The sequence below is a fragment of the Glycine soja genome, chromosome 3, assembly GCF_004193775.1.
Source record: "Glycine soja cultivar W05 chromosome 3, ASM419377v2, whole genome shotgun sequence".
NCBI lineage: Eukaryota > Viridiplantae > Streptophyta > Magnoliopsida > Fabales > Fabaceae > Glycine > Glycine soja.
In genome coordinates this window covers 34,727,738-34,746,485 of record NC_041004.1, presented here as the reverse complement: position 1 = coordinate 34,746,485, position 18,748 = coordinate 34,727,738, and the positions used below count along the sequence as shown (strand labels likewise).

Sequence of the window (18,748 nt, the reverse complement as noted above, 5' to 3'; positions counted from 1 at the left end):
TTAGGGATGCTAAAAAAATTAATTTTAAAAATAACTATAATTATAACTAATTTTATAACTAGTTATATAAAATTAATTAGGTATATAACTATAACTAATTTTATAGTTATGGGTATTTTAAATAGTTTATTTTTATTTTAAAATAGTTATAGTTATAAAATTATAACTAATTTTAAAGAAATGAGTATTTCAAAAAATTTATTTTTATTTATTCATAACTAGTTATGTAATTAGTTTTAGATATAAATTGTTATATAATTTATCACTTAACTAGTTATATAACCACATTTTAAAAATAATGACCAGCTATATTAAATTATACCCATATTTTAAAAACTAGTTATAATTATAGTTATAATACCCACTTATAATTTAATTATTTATTAGATATAGTTATAGTTATGTAGATATCCAAATCATGAGCACCCCTGATAATAATAATAATAATAATACTCTCTTTTAGATATAAAAAAAAAATACACATCAACATAGCGTAAAATTATTGATAGATAAATTTATCTTTTAAATATATTATTAGGAATTTGATCTTATATATATATATATATATATATATATATATATATATATATATATATATATATATATAGAAAAGGTCAATCAACTTTATAAATGAATCTTAATATTATAATAAATTAGTTTTTGATTTTTGATTGACAAGATTAAGATAAAAAAAAATACACATACTAAAGGAACTCTACATAAGAAATTATATTTCTTTTAAGAGAAAACTATTTTTAAAATTTATAAACAAACATATCTTATGCTTTTCTCTTAGAATTTGATTCACTCAAATATTTTTAACATGTAAAAGTTTATGGATGTTGTTGCTTCTTAATAGGAGAAAAAAAAATTTACATATATACTATTATTTCGGTCTCACCATCAAAATATAGGTGAAAATAGAATCACTTAACCATGAAAAATATATTTGACTTTTACACTACAAAAGTGGCTTTGTGAGTTTTACAGATTCACAATCTTCCACTTTAAAAGCTACCTTTGTGTGCTTTCAAAATTCCTCTATCTTGCTAATTTCTTGTTGAGTATGTTTTTGATAGGCCGCAAAATGATCGATACCATATAAGTTTTATCAAGATTGATAAGCTTTTTCTTTACACCTGTTAGGTTATCTTTGATGTAAATTTTCTGCATATCCACACTCCCACCCTCCACCACTTCTTTAATAAAGTGATATTGAACACCTAAGCATTTTGTCTTGGAATGAAAGGTTGGATATCTTGTAATGTTGAAGGTATTTTGACTATGACAATACGCAAAAATCTTCTTATGTTTGTGGCCAAATTCTTCCATTATCCTTCAATTCGAATAATTTCCTTAGATGCTTGGTTAATTAATTGTCATGTATTCTGCTTCAACAGTAAAGCTATAACATTCCATGATTTGGATGACCAAACTTACTCCTCCTCCTGCAAGATTGAACATATAACCCATAATATATTTTCTCTTATGAAGATGACGTACAAAATCCAAGTCATCATATCCTCTAAAAATGAAGTTCGATCCTCCAAAACATAATATAGCATCTAAGGTTCCTTTAATGTATCTTATTAACAACATTCCAATGCTCTCTACCTAGTTTTTCGATAATTCGATTGATTACCCAAATTGCTTATGCCTCTTGAAACTTTTTGATAGGAGTGCTCGAGCTCTGCAACTGGCTTCGAGGGCCAGAACCTCCGAGAAAGGGTGAAGGAAAGTAAAGAAGAGAGAACTCAGATAAGAGAAGGAGTGTAATTGTTCTTCTTCATTTGCTAGTTATTTACATGTATTTATAATGTCAATTTGCTAACGAAATTATCCATATCATATCTATATCATATCTTTTTTTCAGGAATCTTAGCACATTCAGGAATATTAGCATAACGGTATATGACTCTGGATGCTTCCTAGCAAGGGACACCTGGACCTAGCAAATTCTGCACGTGTCAGCTCAGCCTCCTCTTACTCGTGTTTCCGCTCATCGAACATAGTTCCTTAGGTACGTGGGTCTAATGGTTCTTCTTTTGGCTTTCACTATTTGTACCCCTGCATTCGTGTTTGCTGTGTCTTCTTCTTCTAATGTTGCTATGTGTACCCCTGTATTCATGTTTGTTGCGTTCTCTATTCATGTGAGTGTTTCTCTGCTGCTATCAATTTCCCTCGGCCCTTGGAGAATCACCTTGTCCTCAAGGTGATGATCCTGCTTCAGCTGCTCCCAATCCTCCCACGAAGTTTCATCCGGAGATAATCCTCTCCATTGGACCAAAACCTCCCATGGTGCGTCAGCTTCCGAGGAAGAACGACGACAATCGAGAATAGCTAAGGGAGAGATGATTGGCTGATCATTAAGGAAGTGCTCAGGGAGGGGAGGAGTAATATCTGCATTGGGATCGCCATGAAAGGGCTTGAGGAGGCTACAATGAAATACGGGATGGATGCGGGCGCCTTCAGGTAATTGCAAGTGGTAGGCAACCTTGCCAACTCGTTCCAGGATTCGAAAGGGCCCATAGAGACGTTTCGCAAGCTTGCCGGAGCTGATCGGAGTCGCCTTAGCGGATTGCTGCCGATAGGGACGCAATTTTAAAAGTACCCAATTGCCGACTTCATAATTGACGTCACGTCTTTTGGCATCAGCAGTACTCTTCATGTTTGACTGAGCCTTTAGTAACTTCTGACGAATGCAGTTAAACACTTCTTCACGGTGTTTCAAAAAATCGTCCACAGCATCAAGTTTCGAAGTTCCCATGATGTATTCTGGAAATGAAAAAGGCTTGTGTCCAAAGGTAATCTAGTAGGGCGTGGAGCCTATGCCTAAGTTCCATGAAGTGTTATGTGAGAGCTCAACCCAAGGTAAGTATTTGTCCCAAGTTCCCGGCCGGCGATGGACAAAAGCGCGTAAGTACTGTTTCAATCACCCTATTCATGACCTCAGTTTGACCATCGCTCTGTGGGTGGTAGGCTGAGCTCATGCGAAGGTGAGTACCACTGAGCTTAAAAAGCTCCTGCCAGAAACCGCTGATGAACATAGGGTCGCGGTCAGAAACTAAGCTCCGTGGAATGCCATGATGCTTAACAACAATGTCGATGAATAAGGAAGCTACCATGTGTGCCGTATGTGAAGGGGGTAGAATGCCCAGATGAATGCCTTTAGAAAAACGATCCACAACAACGAGAAGCACGCTTTTGCCCTGAAATGGTGGAAGGCCGGTGATAAAATCAAGGGAGAGATCCTCCCATGGCTGGAAAGGAACTGGAAGTGGACAAAGTAATCCGGCGGTGCGTTTGGTTTCATACTTAGTGAATTGACATTTAGCGCAATTGGCTACAAAGGTTGTGACGTCAGAACGAAGCCCTGACCAGATGAAGTTTTCCGATAACCTAGCAATCGTCTTCGCGACACCCATGTGACCCCCAATCGGCGTGGAATGATACTCAAGCAAGAGGGTGCGAATGAGAGGAAGGTTACGGGGTAACCAAATTCTGCCTTTCTGAAGAATGAGGTTCTGACGAATCGTGAAGTCTGGATACGTGGCAGGGGAGTTAATGATATCTTGTCGGTGCTGACAATACTGAGGATCGTTGGCCACCTGTTGATGTAATTCCTCAAGGAAAGTCAAACAAGGAATTGAAAGGAGCAGGGAGAGTGTCGAGGAAAATTCCGGTGAACGGGAAAGAGCATATGCAGCTTGATTGTGATTCCCGGAACGATATTGAATCTAGTAATCGAAGCCCATTAAACGCGCCAAGTACATATGTTGTTCAGGGGTTTGAACAACCTAGGTGAGGAGCTCCTTTAAGCTTTTGTGATCTATGATGATAGTAAATTTCTTCACGGCAAAGGTAATTGCAAATAATTCCCTAACGTAAGTAGATGCTGTGAGTAGCTTCTTGGTGAATGGTTTGCTGAAATAGGCAATGGGATGGTCACGCTGAGACAAGACGACACCCATGCCATTGCTGGAAGCGTCGGTCTCCACCGTAAAGGGTTCCTGAAAATTTGGCAGGGCAAGAACAGGGGCCGTAGATAAGGCAACTTTAAGAGTCTGAAATGCGTGCTCAGTCTGAGGGGTCCACTGCAGTGGCTCGGTGATCGTGGCTTTGACCAAAGGATCAACGATCATAGCATAACCGTGAATAAATTTGCGGTAAAAACTGGCAAGGCCCAAAAAGCTGCGAACAGCCTTCGCAGAATGAGGTTGAGGCCAGTTAATAATGGCAGCTATCTTGTCAGGCATGGGCTCAACACCTCGCGGAGAGACGACATGTCCCAAATATTCAACTTGTGATTGGGCAAAAAAACATTTAGAACGTTTAAGAACAAAGTGATTTGTCGAGTAAGACTTGGAAGGTCAAGGCTAGGTGATGCAGATGATCATCAAAGGAACTGCTATAAATGAGAATGTCATCGAAGAAGACGATGACAAAACGGCAAAGAAAGGGCCTGAAGATGAAGTTCATGGTAGCCTGAAACGATGATGGAGCATTGCAGAGTCCGAACGGCATGACTCGGAACTCATAATGGCCATGATGAGTTCTGAAAGCCGTCTTGGGAATGTCTGCTGAGTTCATGCGAATCTGGTGATAACCTTGAAGAAGGTCAAGCTTCGAAAAACATTGGGCACCTCCGAGTTCATCAAGCAGTTCATCTATGGTGGGAATAGGGAATCTATCTTTAATGGTAAGTGAGTTCAAGGCGCGGTAGTCTACGCAGAAGCGCCAGGTTCCATCGTACTTCTTGACCAATAATACCGGGGAAGAGAAGGGACTATTACTTGGTCGAATTAAGCCCTTTTGAAGCATAGATTCAACTTGTAATTCGATCTCACGCTTCTGAAAATGAGGATACCGATAGGGTTGGACATTCACCGGGGTTGATTGTGGTAAGATGTGGATATGGTGGTCGGTGGTTCTCGGTGGTGGTAAGGTCTGGGGAGGTTGGAACAATATAGCGTATTGGTCAAGTAGAACTTGGAGCTGGGGGGGGGGTAAGTCTTCCATGGAAGAAGAAGGGGTGTCAGCAAGAACAGTAATGTGGAAATAGAGCCCCTGGTGTTGGGTTTGACATAAACGGCGAAATTGGGAAGAGGAAATGGAACTCAGATTGGCCTCAGGATCACCCTGCAACTTGATTAATTGACCCTGATAGATGAATTGCATGCTCAAGGTAGTGTAGTCTGTTAACACGGGCCCGAGAGACTTGAGCCACTGGACTCCCAAGACAACATTGGCGCCGGAAATAGGAAGCACGTGGAGGTCGACGAGGAAGCTATGGTTCTGGATATTGATGAAAATGGCGTCACATATGGATTGGCATTCAAGATATTGGTCATTACCCACCATCACCCGCAAAGGGGAAGTGGTCCGGCATGATAAGCCCAATTGGGTCACCAATTGCTGTTGAACAAAGTTGTGGGTACTACCCCCATCAACTAAGATCAGCAATGGTTGGCCGGAAATGTCTCCGACAAGGCGTATGGTCTCGGGTGCGACATGGCCGGCTAAGGAATTAAGGGATATTTGGGTTGGGTAAGAGGTTGGGCTATCGGGTGGGTCTGGAGGTTGGTTGGGTATCGGGTCGTGAGGTAAAGGGTTATAAGGGTCAAAAACGGGTATATTAGGAAGGGCCGGGTCATCCTTATCAGAAATGAGGAGAAAAAACCTCGAGGCGCAACGATGCCCTCGATGGAATTTCTCCTCACAGTTGAAGCAAAGTCCCCTCTCTCTGCGGGAGGCAATCTCCTCCGGGGACAAGCGCTTCCAAGTGTGCGATGGTGGGCGATTAGGTGGTGGAAGGAGGGGGGTAAGGTTGGTGAGGGTGGAGGATTAGGGTTTTTGAAAGGGGGTGAAAGGGGTGGGGTTGATAATGGTGGTAGCAGAGTGGGGTTGGGTTGGGGAGAGGAAAATGAAGGTGGTTGTCACGGAGAGTAGGGTGAAGGGGAAGGGCGAGGCCGAGAAGGTTGGCACATGTCGGAGAACTTCTCCTCCTGGAGACGTGCGAGGCCCGCGGCCTAGACCAGAGTGGCTGGTTGATGGGCCTGGACCTCCCTTCGAATCTTCGGTATCAAACCGGAGATGAAGCAACTAAGGAGAAAGGTAGAGGGCAAGCCAGCAGTGCGGTTGGCGAGATCCTCGAAGTCCGAAAGATACTGGGCCACGGTGCCCGTCTGGGTGAGCTTGCTCAAAGCCCCTGAGGGATCCTCAAACTGAGACGGAGCAAAACGCGTGCGTAGGGCATGCAAGAAAGCTGGCCACGAAGGAAATTGCTCTGTGGTGTTCATTCATTGAAACCACGCAAGAGCACGGCCCTCCATATGAAAAGAAGCAATGGTAATTTTGTCTGAATCTGGAGTACGATGGTACTCGAAAAATTGATTTATTTTGTAAATCCAGCCGAGAGGATCGGATCCATCGAACCTTGGCACGTCTAACTTTAATTTGTGTATTGGTGTAGGAACAGGTTGTGGAGGTGGTAGAGGTGGCGGGGTTGGTGGTGTCGAGGAGAAAGCGGGGGAGACGCGTTGGAGGAGCTCATCGATTTTCATGGTCATAGCATTGACTGACTCGCCAAGGTAGAGTTGCTGCTTGGCAAGGCGACTGAGGGCATCCTCAAGCTTGTCGGGGGAGAAGGAGGCTCGATCGGAATCCGCCATGGAAAGGAGCAACGAGAGCACCAAATTGATAGGAGTGCTCGTGCTCTGCAACTGGCTTCGAGGGCCAGGACCTCTGAGAAAGGGTGAAGGAAAGTAAAGAAGAGAGAACTCAGATAAGAGAAGGAGTGTAATTGTTCTTCTTCATTTGCTAGTTATTTACATGTATTTATAATGTCAATTTGCTAACGAAATTATCCATATCATATCTATATCATATCTTTTTTTCAGGAATCTTAGCACATTCAGGAATATTAGCATAACGGTATATGATTCTGGATGCTTCCTATCAAGGGACACCTGGACCTAGCAAATTCTGCACGTGTCAGCTCAGCCTCCTCTTACTCGTGTTTCCGCTCATCAAACATAGTCCCTTAGGTACGTGGGTCTAATGGTTCTTCTTTTGGCTTTCACTATTTGTACCTCTGCATTTGTGTTTGTTGTGTCTTCTTCTTTTGATGTTGCTATGTGTACCTCTGTATTCATGTTTGTTGCGTTCTCTATTCCTGTGAGTGTTTCTCTGCTGCTATCACTTTTTTAAAAATATAAGGTATATAATTGAGTTCGACGAACCGAAGCTTTTGTGTGAATCCACCAAAGCGTTTGTGGTGGTCTTGTTCCGTTGAAAACACACATATATATATTACTTATGGAGAACGGAACTTGCTTGCGGATCGGAGAACAAAGAAGCAGCAACAAAGAGAAAAAAAAATATAAGATGTCAGGGTTGGCCTACACGAGATTAATGAAGGGCCTTACAGGGTTATTTTTTGTCAAGGTAAAAAACAACGGTCTATCACTTTTTATTGTGCATTTCGTTGTTTTTTTTTTTTTTTATCTCATTTTAGGATGCATATTCTATCATGTGGGTCCCACAGTTTTTTTCCCTCAAAATTGAAAATATGCTATTCTTGGGACATCTCCTACCATAGTTTCTTAATTAATCACTTTTTTGGTCCCCTAATAATTTTTTTGAACCATATTATCATGTCATTTCTAATAAATTTATACAAAATTTTACTTTAATGTTAAGAAATTTCAAAAAATCTACACATTTATATTTTTTATTATAATTTAATTATTATTCAAATAAAATAATTAAATTAATTTTTTCAGTTTTTATGTATACAAATAATAAATATGAATAATTGAAGAAAATATTAAACATAAATTAAAAAATAATAAAAATTACATAACATTCAAAGGAAATACAAAACAATAAAAATAAATTTTTATATAATAATAAATAATTTGTGTGTTTGTGTTTTGTGATTAGTGTGTTGTTTATTGTTTTTTAGCTTTTGTTTACTTTTGTGCTTCTTGATATCATTTTTTCCCTTACATTATTGATACCGTGCTTAATGCTATAGAAGACAAAGAAATAATATTTTATTGTTAAGACATTGTTTCTTATATTAGAAACACTATGAGTGGTGAAAGAATATCCTCTCTCCAATGGTAAGTTCCTTCAACAATTAATTTCTTCATCTTAAGCAAGCAACCACGATAAGAAACCTTATTGGAGATGAACTTAGGATAACAGAACTAGAACTGTGTGCAAAATGGAGATAGATTAGTTGCCCACCACCCTCATTTGAAGTCTAAATGGCCTTGATTTTACAACCTAATAAAGGCTAAATTGAGCCATTGGTAAAAGGTTATCACTGGTGACAAAAACCATTGGCCGTTGTTGGAATTATCGACAACTGAACAACCATGCCACTGGTAAATGAAAACAACTTGGTCCTTATTATAGAGAAAAACAATGAAATGCACAGTAAATAAGATGAAAGATTCAGAATTGTGATCATGGTTTTAAATTGCGTCTATCGGTCGCGTTACGATGAGCTAGAAAGTCTTTACATTATGAGCAATTGTGGAAAATTGCCTTTACATAGTGCCAAAATACCCTAACGTTACAACTGCAATTGCGATTGAAGACTGCAATTGGGTTCCAGACCACAATTTAAAACCATATTGTGATGGATATATAGGCTCTATTCCTCCTCATTAAAGTTTTTACTCCATGCAAGTCAGCTAAGACAGAGAACGAGAACGTCTAGCTTCATAATATAATTATCTACTATAAAATCTAAATCAGTGAGGTAAGAATCCTGTAGAACTTGGTTTTTCGAATACAGCTATATACCTCTCATATAAACCACGAACCATGTGCTTGGATTCTCTCATTCACACATCTGAGAAACAACTATTAGATGCCTATGATGCATTTTAACCTAAAAATATATATAGTTAGACGTGGATTACTATGCTATTCCAAACACGCATTAAGTACGTGTTTGCATAATTGTTCTGAATGTACTTGAGTACTGAACATACTTTTAGAAAAAAAATACTCTTTGAATCTTAATTATTTTTTCCTGCAGCATGAGGATGAGGGGTCAATTTGATCTTCATTTGGTGCTAGCCAAAGCAAATGAAATGACATTGTTGTGAAGTTCCATCTCATTCTAACTTGGACTACAATCTTTTTTCATTTCTTTTCTCTTATATCCTTTAGTTTAGTCACATTTCAAACCATTGGATGTTGAACCTCAGATAACGGAAGAAGAGAAATGTAATGTTTTTTTTAACTGAGGAGGAAGAGAAATGCTTCAATTATCCAACACACTCTCTATTATTAGTTGAAATTCATTGAAAATCACAAATTTTTATGGGTTTTACCTCTCATTTTATGACTCTCTCTTGATTTTATAATTTTCAATAAGTTTTAACTTTCAACCAAAGAGAGGGTGTGAGTTAGAAGAAGTGTTATGTTAGTACTCCTTAAGGAGGAATGTTAGAAGTATGATGTTTCTTTTGATTTTTTGTACAAAATTTAGAGAATACACGAAATTACTGCTCAAACAGTCAAACTGTTAAATATTTCTATCACTATTGTAGCTTTCTTACTTAAGATGTATGCTGCGGATTGCTGTACCTGCAATGATGTTTCTGCTGAAGCACGAGTGGTGGCATTCTCTGCTAGGAGTATAGGAGATTAAATCCTGTCTTATGGAGCAGGAGTGCATTCCAAACTTAGATGGACCATATCATTATCACATTCCCTTAATTTGGATGGCGTCAGAAAATAGTCCACGACATATCACTTACTTTTGACATGGATGAACACATGATTTTGTATATATTTAGGAGTTATAAGATTGATTTAGTGGTTAAAGGAAAAAGGAAGAGGGAGAGATCATCTGTTCAAATCTCTCCCATTAACATTCTAACAAAAACTAACCATTAACATTTGTCTATAAAATAAAAAAAAAAATAAAAAGAGATTATTGCATACGTTTCAATGGGTACAGAGCCAAAGATGTCATTTCATTTTTAGTGTTCATAACAGTTGGTACAATGAAAATAACGGAGTTATTTGAGGCCTCATGCATTCTCCCAGACGGAAGGAAAAATTGTGGAGATTAGGTATTTATTTAGTAGGACTCTGTGTGGCAAGGTAGCAAGCTAACAGTTACTCAATCAAACAATGTATTTGGTAGTCCAAAACATCAACATGAGATAATTTTGGAGTGCATTTTTTTAGCTGTATACATGCTGTGCCAATTTTTTAATGTTTAAATGATGGAACTGTATTTGGTTATGTATGATAGCTTAGTCATTAATTAACTTCTGTTTAAGTTAATATCCCAATTAGTGTCTGTGCACTAAGAAGTAGTATAAAAATTGAATACAAAAAACCCAGTCAGATATACTAACTAAAACAGTAGACTTATAGAACCACAAACTTGTCTACATGAAAGCCTATATATACTTGTCATATATTAATTAAGGCCTGGCCAATTTCCTGACATTGAAACCTCCCTATCCCAATGTTCACTATTTGAGAAAATTCCATTATCATATCCAATTGCTGGGCTGCATCCACCTAGATGCTCTTCTATGTACAAATTTAACATTATGAAAAGTTCCATTAAATAACCAAACGCACACACACACACAAATAACCATTTCAAAGACTCTTCAGTTTTTTCAATGTGAGCCTCAAGTCCCTTTATTGAGGTACACAGAAGTTCAATGTCCTTGTACTGCCATCCATACAAAGTACATTGGCACCTCGTGTAGGTTGAATCACCTAGACACCGGAAAAGATTCAATAACATATATAAGATGAAAGATTCATAAAGAGGGAATCCATACAAAAATAAGCCAAATAAAGAAAGCAATAGTTTTCTCTCATTAGGTGAGGTATTCAAGATGAGGGTAGGGTGTCCATACAAAAATTAACCAAATAAATAAATAACAATAGCCTTTTCTTCATGAGGTGAGATTAGTTAGATAGATCACCCATTCACGTCATAAGACTCGGTTAAAAACCAAAAACCAAATAAAGAAAAGTTAACCACATTTGAGAATCTGGTCTATAAGAAAGAAGAAAATGAATTGGGGCTAAATTCATAATACATAAACTTTGCAACTCATCCGAAAATCAATACCAATCATTATTTTTTTTCCCCAATCACAAGCAGAGCTCCAAATGTTATGAGTTGTGTTTGTTCTTTTTCCAAAGGAGACAACCACTCACATTTCAAACTTCAAAGTAACAAAGACCTCTTAGGGTCCAGGGTGGTTGCAGCAGAGAGTAGCATGTGAAAGAGCTTCACAATTCCTTGAATCAATGCTAAGACTAGACACCATTCTTGCAGTAGCCACTGTACTATGTAGAGGCAAAAGTGACTGCACACTTCCTAGTCGGTACACACAAGTTCTGTTAAACATTTCAATTTTACACATCAGCACAACATACACTATACAATCATATATCATATAAAATTACAAACATAGCTAACAACTATTTCCACACACATATACAGACACAGTATACAGTTACATATCACACACAATACGAATAATTATATAGTACAAAATTACAAACACAGCTAACAACTATATACACATAAAAAATTATGTTTTTAAGTACTTAGAAGTTTAGCTAATGTAATTTTAGACCAGCAATTATTTTTGTTAAATTTGGCATGGTTTTAAATAGCGTTCTGCAACCGCAATTGCGGCACAATGTCAAGGTATTTTGACTCATCGCAAATGCAATTGCAGCCTCATTTTCCTGCAATTACCCACAATATAAAGATTTTCTGACTCATCACAATGCAACCACAACTGCAATTTAAAACCATGAATTTTGGTCAACTTTATTTATTTATTACCAAGGGAGATCATAGACTTAATAATATTTCTAATTTCTGAAATTGTGGTATTTAACTGTGTTGAATGGCATCGTGTGACCTATGTAGCAGACCTCAAGTAGTGGGATAAGACTTGTTGATTTTGCATTTTGTTTTTTGAAAAAATCTGAGGTGGCATGAATACACAGAAAATATGAATCTTTCCATTACCAAAGCAGAAATCAGTATTATTAAAAAAAAATTGAAAATTCATTTTTGAGCTATACAGTACACACCAAAAGGACCATTTATGAAAACTGAGAAGATTCTTAAGCGATTTGGTTTCTGGGTATAATCAAAATCGAAAAAATAAGATAATTTTGGAGGTTTACCTGATAAGCGGTGAGAATGGACGGTGGGGCACAGTAGCGTTGAGAAGAGGAGAATGACTGATTGTTCTAACAGCTGATTTCATCGAAGAGAGTGAGATGAAACGACGAGTGCAATGGGAAAACGACGCCATCAGAATCAGAAAGGTAGCATTGCTTTGTCACTGAAGAAACTATAAACCCTATCGAGTAGAAGAAGAAAAACAAAATATATCCCTAGGCTCTATTCATCCACTCATCCAAACATATTTTTAATTTCTTATGATTCAGCACAACAATTCAAATTTAATGTATTAAGTATTAATTAATATATTGTTAATATTTCTTTTAAAGAAAAAGTAAAATATAAATATCTATTTTAGTCGACTTATTTTCTTTAAAAATATTTTGTAAATATAAAATTTATCTTATTTAAAGAAAATACGTTTAACTACTTATTTAATCCTTATAATTTTTAAATTTATTATTTTTCATCTCTATAGTTAATAACTAAATTTGTTAGTTGTTGAAATTTATATCTTAATTTCTAAAAGATTAGTACTTTTAAAATTCTTTAATTAATGAAGTTAACAAAAATTAATAACAAAGACCTTTAAGAAAATAAGATGTAAACTTTAAGTATTAAAAAAATCACTAAATAAACTTAAATAAAAAAGGTTACTTGTTAATTATAAGCACTAAAAGAAAAAAGTTTGGAAATTGTAAGAACTAAATAGATAATTAAACTTAGAAAATATTTTAGTCAATGTAATTTTGTGATCATTTGATAAATTTAAAATTTAAATTTTAATATCCTACCTAATAACTCTTTGAATATATTAAATATTGATAATTCAACCATTAAATTAAGTGTTCTTTTTTTAGTATATAAACTCTACATAATTTTATAACATTTTAAATTATTTAATACTTTATTAATTAAATTTATTTTAACATGTAAATGTATTTTTTTAAAAAAAATAAATATGAACTAATCATTGAAAAAATATTAAAATATTAAATTATTAAATTATTAAAATTTAATATTTAGTTACATACTGAGACATTTTGCAAATGTAATTATTTTTAATTGGTTTAATTAATCAATGATTCCTTTACCAACCAATCTTCACATTTTAGTTCATAATTCTAGTTTTAATTCCTCCGCATACACTTTTAATAAGTTTGTCGCCCAAAATTATAAAAACTAAAATGGATTAAAAAAATGTATAAGAAGTAAAACGAGTTTAAAAAATATACATAGAAAATAAAATGATTAATTTCTAGGTGTAAAGACTAAAATATTGTATAGGTAATATTGACTAAATGAGTAATTCAACTTTTTTTAATTTTTCAAAAGATTGTTTGAACTAATTTTTTAGAATTAAATTTTGAGAAACTTTAAATATGTGGGGGAAAAAACATTTACACATGTACCATTAGAAGTCTTAACCCAACAAATAAGAAGAATTGTTAAAGTTATAGTTGAACTAAAAACTCAGTTGAACTGAAACCAGCTACCCGTTTTGTTTATCAATTATCAATAGTGTAGTGCACATCACTCTTCAACCAAACAATAACAATGGCTAGGGTGCACAAGTTTAAAAAATTAGGCACCATGCACAAGTCTCTTATGAACGGTTAGATTTTTATAACTTTGAATTAATGGTTGTGACATTTTCTCTTTTTATCTTTTTTTTTTCTCATTTCATGGTTTTCATTCCCGATTTACCCTATAATTATTCATGATTCTCTCTTCTCTCTCACCACTCAAAATCTTTCCAAACCCTAATCCCAACCTCATCCTCTCCTCCTCTTCTGATATAGCAGAACTAGGAAATCAACTAAAAGAATTCAAAGTTCTTGAACAGACAAGGGAACTCAATGAAATGAATGAATTCCGATGAGCATGGTGGTCATGTTTTTCATTATTAGAGAGAAATTACAAGAAGGAAGATGATTACAAATTCTGGCTTGAAAATGCTTCCTAACCGCCAATTGCTACTTATAGCTTCTAACCACTAATTGCCTAACAACTTGCCAATTGAAGAAAACTAACAGAAAACTAGCAGAATCAAATCTAACTAACTTTGGACATGTCAGCCAACTCCTAACTACCTTTCTAAGCCTGTATCAATTCCACCCACCCAAAAGAATCCTTGTCCTCAAGGATTAAAGTGAGGAAACTTCTGCTTCAAGTCATAGAAGAATTCCCAAGTTACATCTTCAGGTAATTGATGTTTCCATTGAACCAAAACTTTGGTTACAGCACGATTTCCCCTCTTGACTATCATTCTGTCAATGATAGCTGCAGGTTCCTTCTGAGAAGTATCCAATAAAGGTGAAGGACTAAAGTTCCCAGAAGTGGCAGTACCAGTAAACTTCTTCAACTGAGAAACATGGAAGACATTATAGACCATAGATCCAAGAGGCGATTTAAGCTTATATGCAACAACACCAATCTTGCCTTCTACTAGAAATGGACCATAGTACTTAGGGGCCAACTTTGCATTGGATCTGTCCTGCACTGAAACTTGGTGATAAGCATGTAATTTTACATAAACCAAGTCACCAATATGAAAACTCCTATCAAATCTACCTTTATCTGCAAGTTGTTTCATTCTGTCATGGGCCCTCTTCATGTGAAATTTGAGTAACTTTAACATTTCCTCACGTTTCTGCAAACTCCTATCAACCAAAGCAATCTTAGATTCCCCCAGGAGCTAAGGTAAATGAACAGGAGGAGCTTGGCCATACACTATCTCATAGGGACTTGCTTTAATAGTACTGTGGTAAGTGGAATTGTACCACCTTTCAGCAAGAGGCAACCACTTGGACCACTGTGCTGGAGAGTCACTACACATGCACCTGAGATATGTTTCAAGGCATATATTCACCACTTCTAATTGACCATCAGTTTGTGGGTGATAGGCTATATAAAGCTGTATTTGAATCCCTTGCAAGGACATAAATTCCTTCCAAAAGTGACTAACAAAAATAGGATCCCTATCACTGGTAATGGTGCCAGGAAAACCATGCAATTTAAAGACGTCATCAAGGAAGCATTGGGCCACATCCGCAACAGTTTAGGGATGTGATAAGGCCATGAAATAAGCTGCCTTACTAAGCCTATCTACCACTACAAAAATGACCTGTTTACCAAAAGAAAGAGGAAGACCTTCAATGAAGTCCATGGTGATGTGCTGCCATACATGCTCAGGAATAGGTAAGGGTTAAAGCAGTCCTGGAGATGCAGCAATGTCATATTTACTCCTCTGGCAAGTGGCACATTGATACACAAAAAACTTGACAGCCTTGGACATGCCTCTCTAATAAACCATATTTTTCATCTTTTGCAAGGTAGCATCTCTACCTAAATGGAAACTACAACCTGAAGCATGAATCCAAGAGAGAATGTCCTGTCTCAATTGGGGCTCTGAAACAACTACTAATCTGCCCTTTCTCCTCAGCTCATTCCAAACCCAAGTATAGTGTTTATGAGAAGAGGGATTGCTTTGTAAGTCACTAACAAGCTGATGTAAGCTAGGATATGTCTGCCAGGACTGTTGGATCCTAGATAGCATGCTAGAATCGGGCTGATGAACCTGTAATGCCATGATCTCAGGGGAATCAAGTCTAGATAAAGCATCTGCCGCAACATTTTCTCGACCCTCTCTATATTCTATGTTGAAATCAAATTCCATCAACTTTACCAACCACTTTTGCTAAAATGCTATGGACAATCTCTGATCTAGGATGTACTTCAAACTTCTGTGATCAGTTCTAATGATGAACTTCTTGGGAAGTAAGTAGTGCCTCCATTTTTGGACTGCAAACACAACTGCCAAAAGCTCTTTCTCATATGTTGACAAGGATTGTTGCTGCTTGTTCAAACTTCTACTGATGAAGGCAATTGGGTGGTGATTTTGCATTAACACAACACCTAAGCCTAGGTCAGAAGCATCCACCTCCCCTACAAATTCCTTAGAAAAGTCTAGTAGGGCCAAAACTAGTGCTGCTAATAACCTTTGCTTTAATTCCTAAAATGCTTCTTTTGTTGTAGAAGACCAACTAAAATTATCTTTTTTCAACATATCAGTCAAGGGTTTTGCAATTGCACCATATCGACTTACAAACCTTCTGTAATAACCGGCAAGACCCAAGAAACTCCTCAATTGCCTCAAGTTTTGTGATAGGGCTCAATCTTGTACTGCTGCAATTTTAGAATGATCAGTGGAAACTCCTTTAGTTATAAAATGGCCCAAATATTCCACCTTGTCAACACCAAAGTAGCATTTGGATTTCTTAGCATACAAACTGTGAGTTCTCATAGTGAGAAGAACCTAATAAAGATGAGAAAGGTGGTTCTCCATACTTCTGCTGTAGATGTGTATATCATCAAAGAAAACAAGTAAGAACCTTATTAAGTAATGCTGAAAAACTGAATTCATTAGTCCTTGAAATATGGCAAGAGCATTGGTAAGCCCAAAGGGCATCACCAAGTATTCAAAGTGGCCCCCATGAGTTCTAAAGGCAGTTTTGTGAACATCATCTGCATCCATTCGAACTTGATTGTAACCAACTCTTAGGTCAATTTTGGAAAAAAAATAGTTGATCCATACAACTCATCCAGAAGGTATTCTACTAATGGTATACGAAACTTGTTATTAACAATTACCTTATTAAGATCCCTATAATCAACACAAAGTCTCCAGGCCCCATCTTTCTTTCCCACCAACACTACTGGACTTGGATAAGGACTATCGCTATTCTGTATAATTCCTGACTTCAAATAGTCCTGAATCAAGCCATCAATAATATCTTTTTTTGTTTAGCATACCTATAGGGCCTTTTGTAGATAGGGTTAGCTCCTTGTGTTAAAGGAATCTTGTGATCATGGCCAATTCGACAAGGAGGAAGACCAGATGGCTCCTGAAAAACATTTGTAAATTCGAGTAACAAGCTATTAATATCAGGTGGCAGTACCTGTTGATTAGCATGAGTAGTGAAAGAGTGGAGCAGGGAGCCTTCAACTTTAGATTGCAAACTAATCAGGGAGAGGTGAACACCATAAGAGATGGTTTTATAAAGATGTTGTTTTCTAGTAGTGGCCAGATTTGTAGTGGTAGCTCCTCTTAGGACATGTCTTTTTCCATGAACAAAAAAATCCATTGTCAATTTGTTGAAATTCCATGTGATGTCCCCTAGTGTTACTAGCCATTCAATTCCCAATACTAAATCACAATAACCAGGAGGTAACAACATCATATCAGAAGTAAAGTTGGTATTTTGAATTGACCAATAAAATTTTGGAACCTTGGAAGAAATCTGGACTTTATTTCCATGTCTGACAGCCCATCTTCTGAGCTATGTGTAAGTTCAAAAAGGTATGAGTGCTTTCACTATCAATTAAAATATGGAGAGGTTTCTTCCCACAATAACCAGTAACTCTCATAGTTCGAAAATTAACTACTCCAGTTAATGCATTCATTAAAATTAAAGGTTCTGAATCATGTTCACTAACCACATTAGCATCAATTTCTTGAGGTCCAGAGCCTTCCTCTTCATCTTCAATTTCCAACACATGAATCTACAATCTCTTATGTGTAAGGCCATGTTTAGGTGTAAATGGTTCATCACAAAAGTAGCATAGGCCATTTGATCTTCTTTCAGCCATGTAGGCAGGAGTTAGGTGCTTAGGTGTTTGTGGTTTAGTAGAGGAATTGATGGTTAAGGGATTGGTTGATCTAGAAGGGTTTGGAAGAAGGGGTGGTTTAGGAACAAAGGAAGATTTCTGGTTCTTGACAAATAGTTTGGCTTGTGTATTGGAGAAGGAAGATGCATACATTTTTGCAAGGGAATAAGCCTTTCGAACAGAATTTGGCTGAAACATTCGAACAATCATCTGAACCTCTTGTTTTAATCCTCCTAAAAAGCAGTGAAGTTGATGTTCCTCAGAAAGATCTACTCTTGATACAATTGAGTCAAACTCCTCATGATACTCTATGATGGATCCTATCTGCCTAAGTTTCATTAAATTCGCCATAGGATCTTCACAAACATCTCCAAAACGATCAAGTAACAAGATCCGATATTCATTCCAAGAGGGTAAATTCTCCAATCCTATAGATTTTATGTAAGCACTATGCCACTGAAGTGCTTTCCCTTCAAAATGAACTGCTGCTAAATGTACTTTGAATTCATCAGATGTATTATCAACAGAAAAAAAGGTTTCACATTGGATTAGCCAATGTTTTATTCCTTCACCATTGAATCTTGGAAAGTCCAACCTAGCCAATCGAGTGCCACAGGAATAGGGGCTAGATCTCTCACCTCTAGGTGGATTGCTTGTTGCATGGAAGCAGCGAGCTCAACAAATCTTGATTCCATTTTGCTGCTGAGACGTTCTTCCATTTCACGAAGGGAAGCTTGACTGCGTGTGTTCTCTGCCATTGCTTGATCATCAAGGAAAGAGCAGGCTCGATGATACCAATTGATATAGTAGAACTAGGAAATCAACTAAAAGAATTCGAAGTTCTTGAACAAGCAAGGGAACTTAATGAAA

The 18,748-nt window shown here is 36.8% G+C and overlaps 1 protein-coding gene across 1 annotated transcript; it reads right to left on the bottom strand.

Moving 5' to 3' along the window:
- Nucleotides 1-10,837: 10,837 nt before the first annotated feature.
- LOC114406562 lies at nt 10,838-12,442 on the bottom strand. The gene is made up of 2 exons (XM_028369295.1): nt 12,208-12,442; nt 10,838-11,400 (listed from the first exon to the last, which is right to left on the bottom strand). The coding sequence occupies exons 1-2, from the start codon at nt 12,336-12,338 to the stop codon at nt 11,247-11,249; spliced, it is 285 nt and encodes a 94-aa protein (XP_028225096.1). The 5' UTR covers nt 12,339-12,442; the 3' UTR covers nt 10,838-11,246.
- Nucleotides 12,443-18,748: the final 6,306 nt, after the last annotated feature.

What these genes read in the sequence shown, in the direction of transcription:
- LOC114406562 (XM_028369295.1), bottom strand. Translation starts at nt 12,338, where the DNA reads ATGGCGTCGTTTTCCCATTGCACTCGTCGTTTCATCTCACTCTCTTCG. An exon ending in CCATTCTCACCGCTTATCAG is followed by an intron (nt 11,401 to 12,207) that starts GTAAACCTCCAA and finishes AATGTTTAACAG; the next exon opens with AACTTGTGTGTACCGACTAG.